Source organism: Alligator sinensis, unplaced genomic scaffold (assembly GCF_000455745.1).
Source record: "Alligator sinensis unplaced genomic scaffold, ASM45574v1 scaffold1164_1, whole genome shotgun sequence".
Taxonomy (NCBI): Eukaryota; Metazoa; Chordata; order Crocodylia; family Alligatoridae; genus Alligator; species Alligator sinensis.
The window spans coordinates 564,967-577,640 of NW_005842225.1; the positions used below are offsets into that span (position 1 = coordinate 564,967).

The 12,674-nt window shown below is 55.0% G+C and overlaps 1 protein-coding gene across 1 annotated transcript in view; it reads left to right on the plus strand.

Annotated features, from left to right (window-relative positions):
- The window catches only part of GRID2IP (Grid2 interacting protein), a 72,071-nt gene that overhangs the window by 37,065 nt on the left and 22,332 nt on the right, over nucleotides 1-12,674 (plus strand). Inside the window, 5 exon segments of the mRNA XM_025208284.1 lie at nucleotides 1,871-2,125; nucleotides 4,319-4,404; nucleotides 4,978-5,047; nucleotides 6,661-6,755; nucleotides 9,431-9,614. Of these exon segments, the coding sequence (XP_025064069.1) occupies nucleotides 1,871-2,125; nucleotides 4,319-4,404; nucleotides 4,978-5,047; nucleotides 6,661-6,755; nucleotides 9,431-9,614 (690 nt within the window).

Consider the following 12,674-nt stretch of genomic DNA (forward strand, 5'->3'; position numbering starts at 1 on the left):
CAAATCAATAAATGGGACAAAAGGAAAGCCCCACATGCTGCATCGCATCGGTGACACTCAGGAGCTGAGAGCGGGGTGGAGGGGGCAGAACGGGGAATACGGGGAAGGGTTCAGATCTGGTTTTCAGAGCAGCACGTGGGAGAGGATGCAGCCAGCTGCTGCTAGCAGCCAGCGCAGGCAGGAGACAGCTCCCTGATGCAACCATCCCCACCTCACATCACCTACAGAGCCCAGGCCAAATCCTGTCCTGACCTGCCCTGACCTGGTGGAAAGAGGCTGGGATCCTGGAAATCCGTGACTCCAAGCCAGGCGGCAGGCCTGGGCTCTGCGCCATTTGCTGCCTGCTGGTTTTTGACATGAGACCTGAAAAGCCCGGGCCTGGTTTCCCCTGTGCAGATCCTAACACTTCTGGGGACACTTTTGACACGTGTCAGGGTTTGCTTAACTTCCCTTGACTACAATTTCTCTGCTTCCCACCTCTGCTGTGTGGGGTCCTGCCCCCCCCAGCAGCGGTTCAACGTATAGACGATCCGGGAAGCACTCGGGATCTCGCAGGACTGAGACACTGACACCGATACCGAAAATGCCTTTACGCTTCCTACAAAGTGCGAGCTGGGGGGCTGCCTGTTCTGCAACAGCCGTCCAGTGGGCGTAGCAGAGGCAAGGAACTAGTTTTAAGATGGAGTTTATGAATGGGATTATAAAAGATGGCTGTGTACTAGGATCCAAGAGATTACTCCCCTGTTCCTGGGGGTAGCCCGTCTCTTTCTTCAGCTCCGTGATATTGCTCGTGGCCGGTCCTTTTGGCCGCCTCTCTTTCTAGTGTTGTTATTGTGGTGCCCATCACCCTGGCATATCATGGTGCCTCCTTAGGCTGATCATAATATCTTGCTATCCCTTCCTCATTGCCAAATAGCCAAGTTGGAAGAGAGGAGAGCAGGTGTGTGTTGGCGTGAGTCGGGGGCTGTGCAGGCGAGCGTGCGGGAGGGGTGGTCTCTGGGAGGCAGCTTGCCCACAGGAAGAGCTGGTGAACGGCTGGGGGTGGTAGCGCAGCATCGTCAGTCGGCGGGGCTCGCCCGGGGGTGTTCGTGCACCTGAACATCCGGATACGGGAGAGCCTGGAGGGAGGCAGCCGACCTGGTCCCGTGCTTGCTCTCAGTGAGCAGTCACTCCGAAATAGCTGCTCAGAGACCCTGTCTGCGACGAACTGCGCTTCAGAGCTGCCGGCTTTCACACAAGCAGCTTCCAGGCGCCGCAGGGGGAGGGGGAAGACATCAGTGGAGTTGCGAGCCACGGGAGCTGAAGGAAACTGGTCTGTTGGTTTGCAAGAGAACAGGAGTGAGCATCCTGCTCCCTCGTTCCCAGCGGCCTGGCAAGTTGTGTTGGGGAGGGGAGGGGGAAGTATTTAATCCAGGACTCGAGCTGCACCTTGTCACTAGCAGAGCAGACGGACCGGCAGCTGACGGAGCCTCGGAGACAGGACACATGGCGGGGGCAAATAGAGTTGTTTAGCTCACGCTCTGCCGGAGCAAGCTCCTCCTGCTTTCACAGCCGCGTGCTCCCAAACTGCAGGTGCTCCGGAGAGGGCGGCATTCGGCTCTCTGCAAAACGAAGCGGAGCTGTGAGGAGGAGGAGGGGTGGGGAGGACTTGGCAACTGGATCCCACCAGAATACCCAGCAGCTGATTTAGCCAAAGATGAGCTAACCACCCCCGCTGCACGCAGCCCCCATGCCTGCTCTCGGGGGCGCTCAGAAGACCGACGCGGGGTGCTAGGGCCACAGCAGGCCGCTGTGAGCAGTCTCCCCCTGGTCTCTCTGCCCCCGCCCCTGCCGGCAGCTCCTGATTTGCCTCCCCTGTCATGTTTGCCAGGATCTTCATCCCCAAGAAGCACCGGCAGCGCTTCGACGAGGTGGTGTCGCAGAGCCTCATCAGCAAGCTGTGCCGCACCAAGAGCGAGCACCACACCAACCGCCTGCGCCGCAGCCGCAGCGAGGACCACCAGGAGCGCCTGCTGGTGTCCACCCGGGCCAGCTCCGTGCCCCGCAGCCACGAGGAGCTCAGCAAGAGCTTGAGGAAGACCACCTCGCTCATCACCAGCAATGTGGCAACCGGGGCTGGCCGCAGGTAACCCTCTCCTTGCACCCTTCCAGGGCAAAATGGGGCTGTCTGCAGGGTGACAGAGCTTAGCAATGTGATTGGGGGCGGGGGGGGGAGGAGAGAGGGGGCAGGGCTTTGGGGCTCGGGCAATCCGGTGCAGGAATGAGCCTGAATGGGGGCTTTCAGGCATTGGGAAAGTCTGGACTCCCTGTCCCAGCTGAGCTTGTCTCCAGGCAGAACCTTTCCCCCTTGAAGGCATCTTACTGCTTATTCTCTGGAGTTCTTTGTCACCTGCTAGGGCTGCAGAATTGCGGCCCCCCCTTGCCCAGAGGCCTGGGAAGCCTGGTCTCCTGCCAGCAGGGAGGGACGCGGCTTCCTGTCCTGCAGCCAGGGCATATACTGGGCCAGCCGGTCCCCGGGAACTCCTTGGAGTCAGGCACATGAGGCCCCTAGAAGCTGCAACGGGAGCTGGGTGAAGGAAAACCGGGACTGACGAGAGGCTTGAGGTACCCCACATCCCTCTGCCTATGTGCTTTGCCTCGGTCCTTCTCCAGGCCTAGAAGAGCCAGGTCCAGCCATTCCCTGCAGATGCAGGACACCTTCCCATCTCACTGCATGAGGGAACACGCAGGCTTACGTTGTCACAGATAGCAAATCCCCCTATGGGGATGGACCTACACAGCTGATCCCATATCAGAGGTTTCCTTAGAACTACCTCAGCAGGGTGCCCGCGGCATCTCGCACAATTCCCCATGCCACGTTCTGCCCTGACTTCTCCTGGGTGCAGCAAAACCGACGGCAGGGCAGGGGCAGGGCTGAGTCCACGGACACCAGAGCTGGACCTGGCCGATGGCTGCATCCAGTCCAGGGCAGGATTGGTCCCTGCCACCGGCATTCCCACGCTCTGCGCAGTCTCGTTTTCCATGCTCCAGGTTGGGAGGGGGGCTTCCACCACTCCCCTTGGGGGACGACTGACCAGACAGCTCTGCCCGAGGCTGCCTTTGCTTCATTTCATCCCCTTAGTCCTAGTGCTGCCTTAGGTAGATCTTCCCCGGGGTATCTGTGTCCTTGGAGACTGCATCTGCACATCTTTGCTTTAAGAACACAGCTGCTTTGAACCGCAGCTAAGTACACTTGTTAAATGAATAGCTTTTAAGGGAATTTTCCAGAGCCAAGCTGGAGCAGGGGAGCTCGGTCTCTGCTCCTGAGACCTAAGCAGCTCTTCCTGCTCCCAGTATCTTTCCCTCTCACAGGCCCCTACAGGTTTTGTGCCAAAACCTCTCACATCAATGCATGTTAAGTTTTAGCATCCTGAAAGCTTTGGTGGGCTCCAAGAGAGCTTGATGGCTCCAGGAGGGATGGCTCCACCTTGAGGCTGGTCTCAAGGTGAACTGCACACGCCCTTGTGCAACAGTGGTGGCGTGCAATATAGTCCACCCTGCACTGCTGACTCTTGCGTCACCCGGGGTGACCTCACACTCTCCTAATGGATCCAGTGGACTCAGCCGTGGTGCTTGCTGGTCTGCAGATGTCTTAGCTGGCTGGTTAGGGGGATGAACGGTGTTTCCAGGGAGTTCGCGTGATGCTCAGGCATTAGTGAACAGCAAAATTGCGGAGCTCCTCCTTGTACCTACGGGGCAGTCCCTGTCCACTGCAGGTCAGAAACAGCTGTCCCAGCTCTTCCACTGCTCCTGGACTCTGCTGCCTGCAGCTGGGCTTTCCAAAGCCAAGGCACACCAAAGCAGTGGCTGCTTGGGAAAACTGCGACTGCCGTTCCCGATCCCACCAGCTGTGGATTTAAGGACAAACCATTTAGAGCAGTGGTTTTCAACCTTTTTCCATTTGCGGACCCCTAAAAAGTTTCAAATGGTGGTGCAGACCCCTTTGTAAATTTTGAATGGAGGTCCAGACCCCTTTGAATTGTAAGTGTGGGTATTCACATACTTTTTGATTGATCCTAGTCATCTTTCACAGACCCCTTAGATGTAGTATAGAGACACTGCAGGTTGAAAACCACTGATCTAGTGCAATGTAGGGCAGCCCGGCTCCCTGCTAGTGAAACCCGGTGTGAGGTCTCATGTAAGCCTCTGGGGGGTTGGTGGTCTGGACAGTCCTGGCTGAACAACGCTCCAGGCCAGGAAGCACTGGGCTGGAGGAAGGGGGTGTGAAACCAGAACAAAATGCTCACTGGGTTTTGACTGGGCTCTCTTCCCCCTGCAGAACCGTTCGGGTTTACAAAGGCAACAAGAGCTTTGGCTTCACGTTACGTGGACATGCCCCAGTGTGGATTGAATCCATTCTGCCTGGTAAGGAACTGTGACATTGCTGGGAATGCAAGTCTGATGTGTTTGGAGAGACGTTATTAGGGTGCATTGGCACGGCGTAAATGCTGAGGGCTACGCAGCTCTGCTCTGGGGTCCTGATGGGGGAGGCCTTTCTGAAGAAGCCATTCTTTCCACAGCCCAAGCGCTAAGAAGGGGTCTTGTCACCAGAACTGCAGTGTTGCAAGGCACTGGGGGAATCGGAAACCTTCATTTGACTTCCTTGCCAAGAGCCTTCCCCGTAGGTCTGAGCTCCTCTGTGCATGGTCCCCCTGGAGACTAGATGCCAAATGACCATGGCTAAGAGGACTTAGTGCAGAGGAACTGAATTTGTGCTGAGGTGGGAGGGGTGGAAGTGAGTCTCCTTCTGCTGTTGTGAAAGGGTTTTCTCTGTGTGGGGCTCTTCACTGCCAAGGTGGAGCCGGTGACAGAGGGGGTGGCCTTCCCTGACCTTAGCTATGGGTGCCTCGGCACAGAATGAATGGAGAGCTCAGGGGACTTTGATACACCCGAAATCAGTGCAGCTAGACAACGCATCTCCTTTCCTCTTGCGTTCAGGGAGCCCGGCTGAGAAGGCTGCTCTCAAGCCTGGAGACCGAATCCTATTTCTCAATGGGTTGGATATGAGGTAAGTTGCTGACTGCTGAAACTTGGCGTGCAAAATAGCTCAAGTGAGAAACCAGGAGGGTGTTAATTAGCCCAGCACTTCTGCGTTCACGGGTGTGAAGGGCGTGCGAAGTTTGTGAGCAAGAGGTGGGAAAGGAGATGGCAGGCGTGTGCTAGATGGCTCCCTCTCCGGGGACGGGGGCATCTATCTACGCATGGGCCTGGGTGCTAGAGCAGCAATCCTGCCCCAGATAAACATCTGGTGTTATGCTAATATCCTCTTGTTTTGTCTGCACGATAAGCAGCTTGGCCCCTCTCCTCACCTTCCTTTACTTACAGTTCACTCTGCTGACAGCCATGCATAATTCATGGAACATTATCAGCAATGCACGTGCATCCTGGAGCCCCCAGCTCGAGTCCCGGCGCATTAAGCTGCACGTGTGAAATGGCCGTAATGGCTGTTTGTGGAGAGGGCAAAGTGCGGACCCATCCTAGGCACTCCTGGGAAAGGATCCTGTCCTTAAAACCATGCAGACAGTGACGTTTCTGTGGAGACATTTACTCCCAGATCTGCACTTACAGAAACAGAGCAAAACTAGACCATCGTCCATCTTCATCAATCCTGCACTCCCCCATGAGCCTAGTAAGAGTAACAGCTGTTCTGGGGGTCAGTCTCACCACATCAGAGACAGCAGCAAAGGGGTAGCACAGACATGTGGTAAGAAAGTGATGAATATTTAAAGGTTAAACATCTGATGCTCCTTCAGCTGGTTCCTGAGTTCTCAGCTTTCGGCTGATGCAGCAAACTCTTGGCTGAAACCAAAGAACAGAGCAGCCGTATTTGTCCTGTATCCTTGCATCCTGCCTTTGGGCAGGTCTCTGGGCCCTCTGTGCTGCATCCAGAGCGGTTGGCTCACTTGTAGGAGAAAGGTGTCTCGCCTTCATTTTGTATTTTCTCTGAACGTGGCAGGGAACAGGGAGACCAGGCTCTGCTGTTGCGTGTCATGTTAGCTGGGAAGATCAGTCACGGGCCCTCTCAGCCCATGCTGAAGATGCGCTGGTTCTGCAGGCCATAACAGATTGCCCAAGCTGTTCACACACGCCCTGCAGGGCTGTTCTGTGCCAAGGCCTGGCTGAGAGCTCTGCTAGTAGCTCGTGCTTGCCTCTGCTCTGCGTGGCACAGGTGGGACTGAGAGCAAGGTGGGGTCGCTCATCTTTAGTGCAGAACTGTAGCTTTGTACTGAAAGCTGTAGCCAGAGCCATTGCTGCATCTTCACTCTTTGCAGGGCCCTTTGTACCAAAGATGGAGGCAGCTGTGACCCCTGCATTTTCTAAGTGCTTGTTATACCCATCAATTTGGATAGGGAGTTAGACTAAATGACCTGTGGCAGTCCGGTCTGGTCCTACGTCTCTAGGATTTCAATGATCAGGCCCTGCTGTTGGGAACCTTGCCAGGGCTCCCCCTTCCAAACTGGCTGTGTTTCTCCCCATGGCCGTCTGTCTATGGGTACGTTGCTACACATTTCCCTGTGAAACACTTTCTGCATTACGAGACCTCAGGGTTGCGGTCAGGCGGTGCGGGGTACGGATGCTGGAGGTGAAACTCATGTGAACTCTTTCTCCCTGGCCATGCAGGAACTGCTCCCATGACAAGGTGGTGTCCATGCTGCAGGGCAGTGGAGCGATGCCTACACTGGTGGTGGAGGAAGGGATTGTCAATTTTACTAATGGTAAGAAAAGGTTTGAGTGCCCTTTCCCCAGCTCTGCAGAACTGGCCAAGTGAGCTTGGGCAGGTTCCCCTGCAATCCCCATCTGGTTTCTCACGTGGGGTTGAGCCTAAAGTTGCTCTAGATCAGTGAGAGTAGCACTTCCTCCCCAGGGGACTAGGCTTTCTCCCTCTGCAGTAAGTAAGAGTGTCTCCAACCTGTGCTGCTACTCAAGGGACCCATTGCGCTGCCTGCGGTCTTGCGCCAGCCCGTCAGAACAACCTGTACTCAAAGCCTGTGCTGTGTAGAAGACTCAGCGTAGGTTGCCAAATGCCTTCATATCAGGACTATGTGCATGTGGTGTAATGCTAACTCTGCTGCGCTTATGAATAATGTAAGTGGCGAGCGTGTGTACCTCTTGGTGACCATGTCCAGGAGCGATCGGAGCAGAGAGGGGGCAATTCTAGTGTTTCGCCAGCGCAGGCCCGCTGACGTCAGTGGTGCTGCAGCAGTGCAAGTGAGAGGAGCGCTTGGCACAGTGCACTGGCGTTGGGACTGTTTGCCAAGCATGGGGCTGGCACAGCAGCACTCCAGGTCGGCACTGACCATGGACCTCCTGGGCCTAAAGAAACAGCACTGGGGAGGCAGCAAATGGCTCTCGTCCCTCTGTGCTGCTGTGGAACCCTTTCCTGAGCCTGGCACAAGGGGCTTGCTACTGTGGAAGGCCAAACTGGGAGCCTGGTGCCTTGTAGCCATTCAGGATCCAGGGGCACTTTTTGGAAGTGCCTGGTAGCTCAGCCGGTCCCTGCTTGGGTGATTCCATTCTGCGTCCCCAAATTCCCCATGGGAGCCATCACTTCCTGTCCCAAGATGCTATGCAGTGTTGCTGTGCGTGGCTAAACAGCTCCTGTGTGCCACAGAGGAGTGGTGGAGGGCCCCCGTGGCAGGTGACTTGGCCTTTTGTGCCTCACTTAATCTGTGTGTGACCTTTGACAGATATTGTCCTCGTAGAAGCTGTGGTAAGGATCGAGTCAGTGCTTGCAAAGTGCTCAAAGACCTCGCTGGAAGGTGCTAGAGAAAGGCTTTAATTTGGTGCATTTTTCCTCTACTGCGAAAAATAAATGATTCTCTTCTAATATGAAAAAAATCACCCCTCAGTCTAGGAGATAAGTTGGGTGAGGTGACGAATTACATCTGAAAGAATGGGGAGAGTTTCTGTGTGTATGGATTCAGTTTACAAGCCTGTGGAAATAGAAGCTCCCTTGGAGTTGACTCTGTCTCTGTCAGTTCGGTACATTTAAGAAGGGCAAGGTTAATGATAAGCTTTGGTTCAGCCAGAATAATCTGCAAGCAGACCTGGACAGGTTGGACAAGTGGGCAGAAAACAACAGAATGCAGTTCAACAAGGAGAAATGCAAAGTACTGCACCTAGGGAGGAAAAATGTCCAGCACACCTACAGCCTAGGGAATGACCTGCTGGGTGGCACGGAAGTGGAAAGGGATCTTGGAGTCCTAGTGGACTTCAAGATGAACATGAGTCGGCAGTGTGACGAAGCCATCAAAAAAGCCAATGGCACTTTAGCGTGCATCATGGGACTGTGTATGCTAGTACAGTGCTGTGCTTGGCATCATGGCAGCTCACCCCTGACAGATGTCAGCAGCAGCTCTCTAGTAATGGGTCCCTGGGGTGGCAACATCCCTAAGGAGCTATGGTACTCTCTGCTGCTGTCAAAGCTAGATCCAGGACAACCTTCATCTTGTGCACCTGCCACTGGTGAGGGAAGGAGCTAGGTATACTGGCCACCCACAAGCCCAGGGCCACCCAGAGCTATTCAAATACACTGTAAGAGCAGTATTCCCAGTGTGTTGCCCCCCTCAGCAGCAGCGGGTTTTTGGGGGCTCCTCACACTCCTCCCTGCAGCCCTACACCCTGGCTTGCCCCTGCTCTGTAACCTACAGAAAGGGCCTCTGGTTGTCACACTCTTTCCTGCTTATGCAGAGGGTCGGACTCGATGATCTGTTGAGGTCCCTTCCGACCCTAACATCTATGAATCTATGAATCTATGAATATCATCCCCTGCACGCAGCTACCAGACAGCTTGTGACACGCTAATGTGCCCTGTTCGCATCACGCTGCTTTTCAGGAGCTGCAGCATTTTTGTAAATTAGTCTTTTTAAGTCTGCATGTTTCAAGACAAAGACGCACGTGTGTTCCTGCACTGATAAAAGTAAGAGGAAGAGTCCAGTACATCTGGAAAACCCAAGCTGCAGGTGGGCTGGGATCAGGGACAAATACTGGGCCAGTCACACAAGTTCTCCCCAGATGCTAGCAGGAGCGCTGCCTGGGAGAGGCGTGTGGGATCCAGCCCTTCCCATGTCCAAGTGCAGCAGTTGGCCCACAGTTGGGTTCTCTCCTCTTTTATTTTATTATCTGAGCCCCCTGGCCATGGGAGTTGGGTTCCTTCCAAGGAAGCAAGCTCCCTCTCACTGCAGGAATATTGTTGGTGGACTTGCGGCCTTCTTGCTTTTCATGAAAGCCTTGACTACAATCGTCCCCAGGTCCTTCATTAATCTCCCCTCTTCACACTGGAGTGCAGCTGCCCTAGAGCTGCCCTGGATGAATGGACCTGGCCCAAGCAGGCTTCCCAGCCCGAGGCTGAGGTTCAGTGCTCTCCTCTCTTTGTGCTCACGTGCTGCAGATTCGGACTCTGGGGACTCTCCGAACCCCTCCTCGGCTCTCACCTCCCTGCAGTGGGTGGCAGAGATTCTTCCCTCCAGCATCAAGATCCAAGGAAGGACCTTCAATCAGCAGCTGGAACATCTGCTTACGCCACCCGAGCGCTACACCATCTGCAAAGCATTGGAGGGCTTCTTCCAGCATCGGTAAGCTGCTAGCTGCTCCATTCAGGTACTCCTTTGGGCACCGGGGTTGGCAAAGTGTCCCAGATAGCAAACTGCCTGAAGCAAAGCACTGAGGCTTCAAGCAGATACCAGCTGCGCTGACTCTGCCAGCATTGCCCAGCTGCCTCTGCACTGTTTCAGCTTCGGACTCCATATGACAGTGCTGAGAATGGCCAAAGAGAACCAAGTGTCCTCAGTGCCTCCAACTTCGGTGAGCACTTAGGGCAACTCAGCATCTTGAGTCTTGTTTCCTTGCGTGACCAAATGCTAAACTCAGCCCCTTCCTGCAATGCCTGGGCCCAGAGGAAATAGGGCTGGACTCTTCAAGGCAGGTGCCTTGTTCCAAGGCCAGGACAGGACTGTGGAAGGGGCTTTCCCAGAACACAATACTGGGCTCAGCTGTGATTCCTTTGCTCTGGTAGCCAGTCCCCAACAGTAGCCCACGCTCTGGGGTGAATCCCCCACCCCAAGGCTGCATTTTAGGTGGCAGTTAGAAGAGGGCACTAGAAAGCATCCTGAAGAGCATATGCTGGGACCCTCATTCCTGTCCCACACCTACCCCCTCCCTCTCCATTAGAGAAAGAATGGGGGTACCGGGGTGCAGAATCTTTTGCTGCTAGCCCAAAGAGGGCTCAGAGAATCATTCACACCTACGAGCTTTCCCTCATAATTGCCCCTTACTCCAGCAGAAGAAACAACCTCCACGTTTTTGTACCAGCTGGGGATTCTGTTCCTCTCCGGCCAGCCCCCGTGCTAACCGCACAGCCTGCTCTGACAGCCAGCCTGGTTCATTTAGCTGCCACCCTGCCTGATTCCCCTCACATTGCTCCTTTCAGCATTTTGGCGAGCTGTTCCCTTGGCCTCTGCACAGGGCGGCCAGCAGCTGGCAGCACTTTCTTCCTGTAACTTGAACACCTCGCTGTGGCCCCGCAGGCCCAGCCTCAGCAGGGCTCAGAGCCTCAATAGCACTCCTGTTTTCTGCCTTTGACCCTTGCCCTTTTTCATGCGGTGCTGATAGAGCCATCACCGAGCCTGGGGTTTGGATGCTGGGTATGTTTATATCCTGAGTGGCTGCTCGGTGTCCGCTTGCTGAGGGCAGCTGGCACTCGCTGGGGAAGTCAGCCCAGCTCCCTGCTCCTTTCCACCCAGAGACCAGGTGCTGCAGCAGGGTGGCAAATGTGAAATGCCAGGGATCACATTCTGACTTCTTACCCCATGCCTACTCATGCGAACTCCCAGAGGCTTCACTAGGAGTCCTGCCTGAGCCAGGCTTGAGAGGGAAATGAAGTAAGCAGCAGCAGGGTTTGACCTATTAATTGTGCTGGGAGTGTAGTATAGAAGCCTTCAGAAATGTTGCACCATTGAACCTCAGGGGCTGCATGCTGTGCACAGGGAGGGAAGAGGGAGAGCAGGACTGCTTACTGCATCCTTGTCTTCATTTCCCCTTGAGCTCTGGGGCTTAAAGTGCAACCCACTGAAGTCACCTGCCACCCCTTGTGTGCAGCTCTGCAGCCTGGGAGCTGGAAGCGGAGTTTCACCCTTCATTTCAGTGGGGGCAGGACAGGCCCCAAAATACTGAGAACAGCCAGTCCCTGGCTTCCCTTCCCAGGTGCTGCACTGTGCAACCAGCTTGGTCCTTCTGGCAGTTTTCTCTCCCACCATGGGTGACTATGGACCCTGCAAGCCAGAGTGCTGCGAGTGTTGGATGGAGCAGGGGAAATAGTATTATCTGCATGCTCACTGGATGACTGCTTGTGTAGGTGTTTGGTGAGAGAGACCAGATGGGGCTGCTCAGGTGCATGCTACAAGGTCAGAGCTGTGTGGTATCACACTGCCCACCTCAGCAGCCCTCCAGCTATTACAGCAGCCCCCTCTCTGACAAGGGCGGTCATGAGGGCTATGGAGGCGAGGTGCATATATTTAGTGTCGATATCTGCAGCCTCCAGAGGAAGGAAGCATTTTCTAGGGCAAGGGGGAGTCAGGACACCTGTGCCCAGGTTTCTGCTCCCCAACCCATTGGCTTGTGATCTTCACAAGTCCCTGCACCTTGAGAGCTATTCTTCCCATTGGAGTCTCCCTCACAAGGATGTAAAAGAGGGTTAACAAACATGACACACCTCAAGAGCTGTGTGTGGAAGGAACGGCTGAGGCAGGCTGTGGCCCATGGAGCAATGAGCAGCACCAGCAGCGTCCTGGGAGCGCATAAGGTTGAAGTCTGTACAGTGCTCTGCTTCTGCCTGGTCTAGGAGGCTGCACCACATCAGTGGGGTCCTCTGACCCCAGCAGTCGTTCCTGCCCAAGCGCAGGAGGGCTGGACCTGGTGATCTCATGAGGTCCTTTCCAGCCCCTAACGTCTAGGAGCGCAAACAGCTTCACTGCACTGGTCTCAAGCCTTTCCACCCAGGCATCCCTGCTGCTGCACAGCTAAGGCAGTCTGTGCTCTCAGAAGCCAGTGGTAGTTCTGAGAGAGAGAAGCTTATGAGCCTGGCCCTATAGTTCCCTTCCAGTTTACTGTGGCCTGGTTAGCATTAGGTCTAAACGACTACACCTGCAACAGGGCATTACCAGCTACAAGCACTTGCCCTCTGGCCGCTGCCTGCTTGCACAGCCCCTCCAGTGGGCCAGCATTTGGGGTTTAGCTCAGACCGCACCCAAATACTCTTCCTCACTGAGCGCACGGGAGCCCTATGTGGCTCCTCCAGCCTCTTTGCAGACTCAGGACACCTATCCTGTTAACATGGGGTTGTCCCGGGCTACAGCTCTTCACCCTCCACTGACACTGCCTTTCCCTTCTCATGCTAGAGTCACTCAGTTTTTTCTCCAGCTTGGCTATCCTTTTCCATGGTACAGAAATGTCTAGATTGCCTATAAGATAGTGCCGAGTAAACAGACCCAGCCCAGATGCCTCCTCTTGGCAGGGGCTGTTCTCCATACTCAAAACCCCCAACTTGCTTTTCCCTGGGGTGTTTCCTGCTCAGTGCCCGTCTAGCCCGCAGCCCTCCAGAGGGTTTTGTTTTCTGAAGGGCTGTTCAGCTGCGGCCC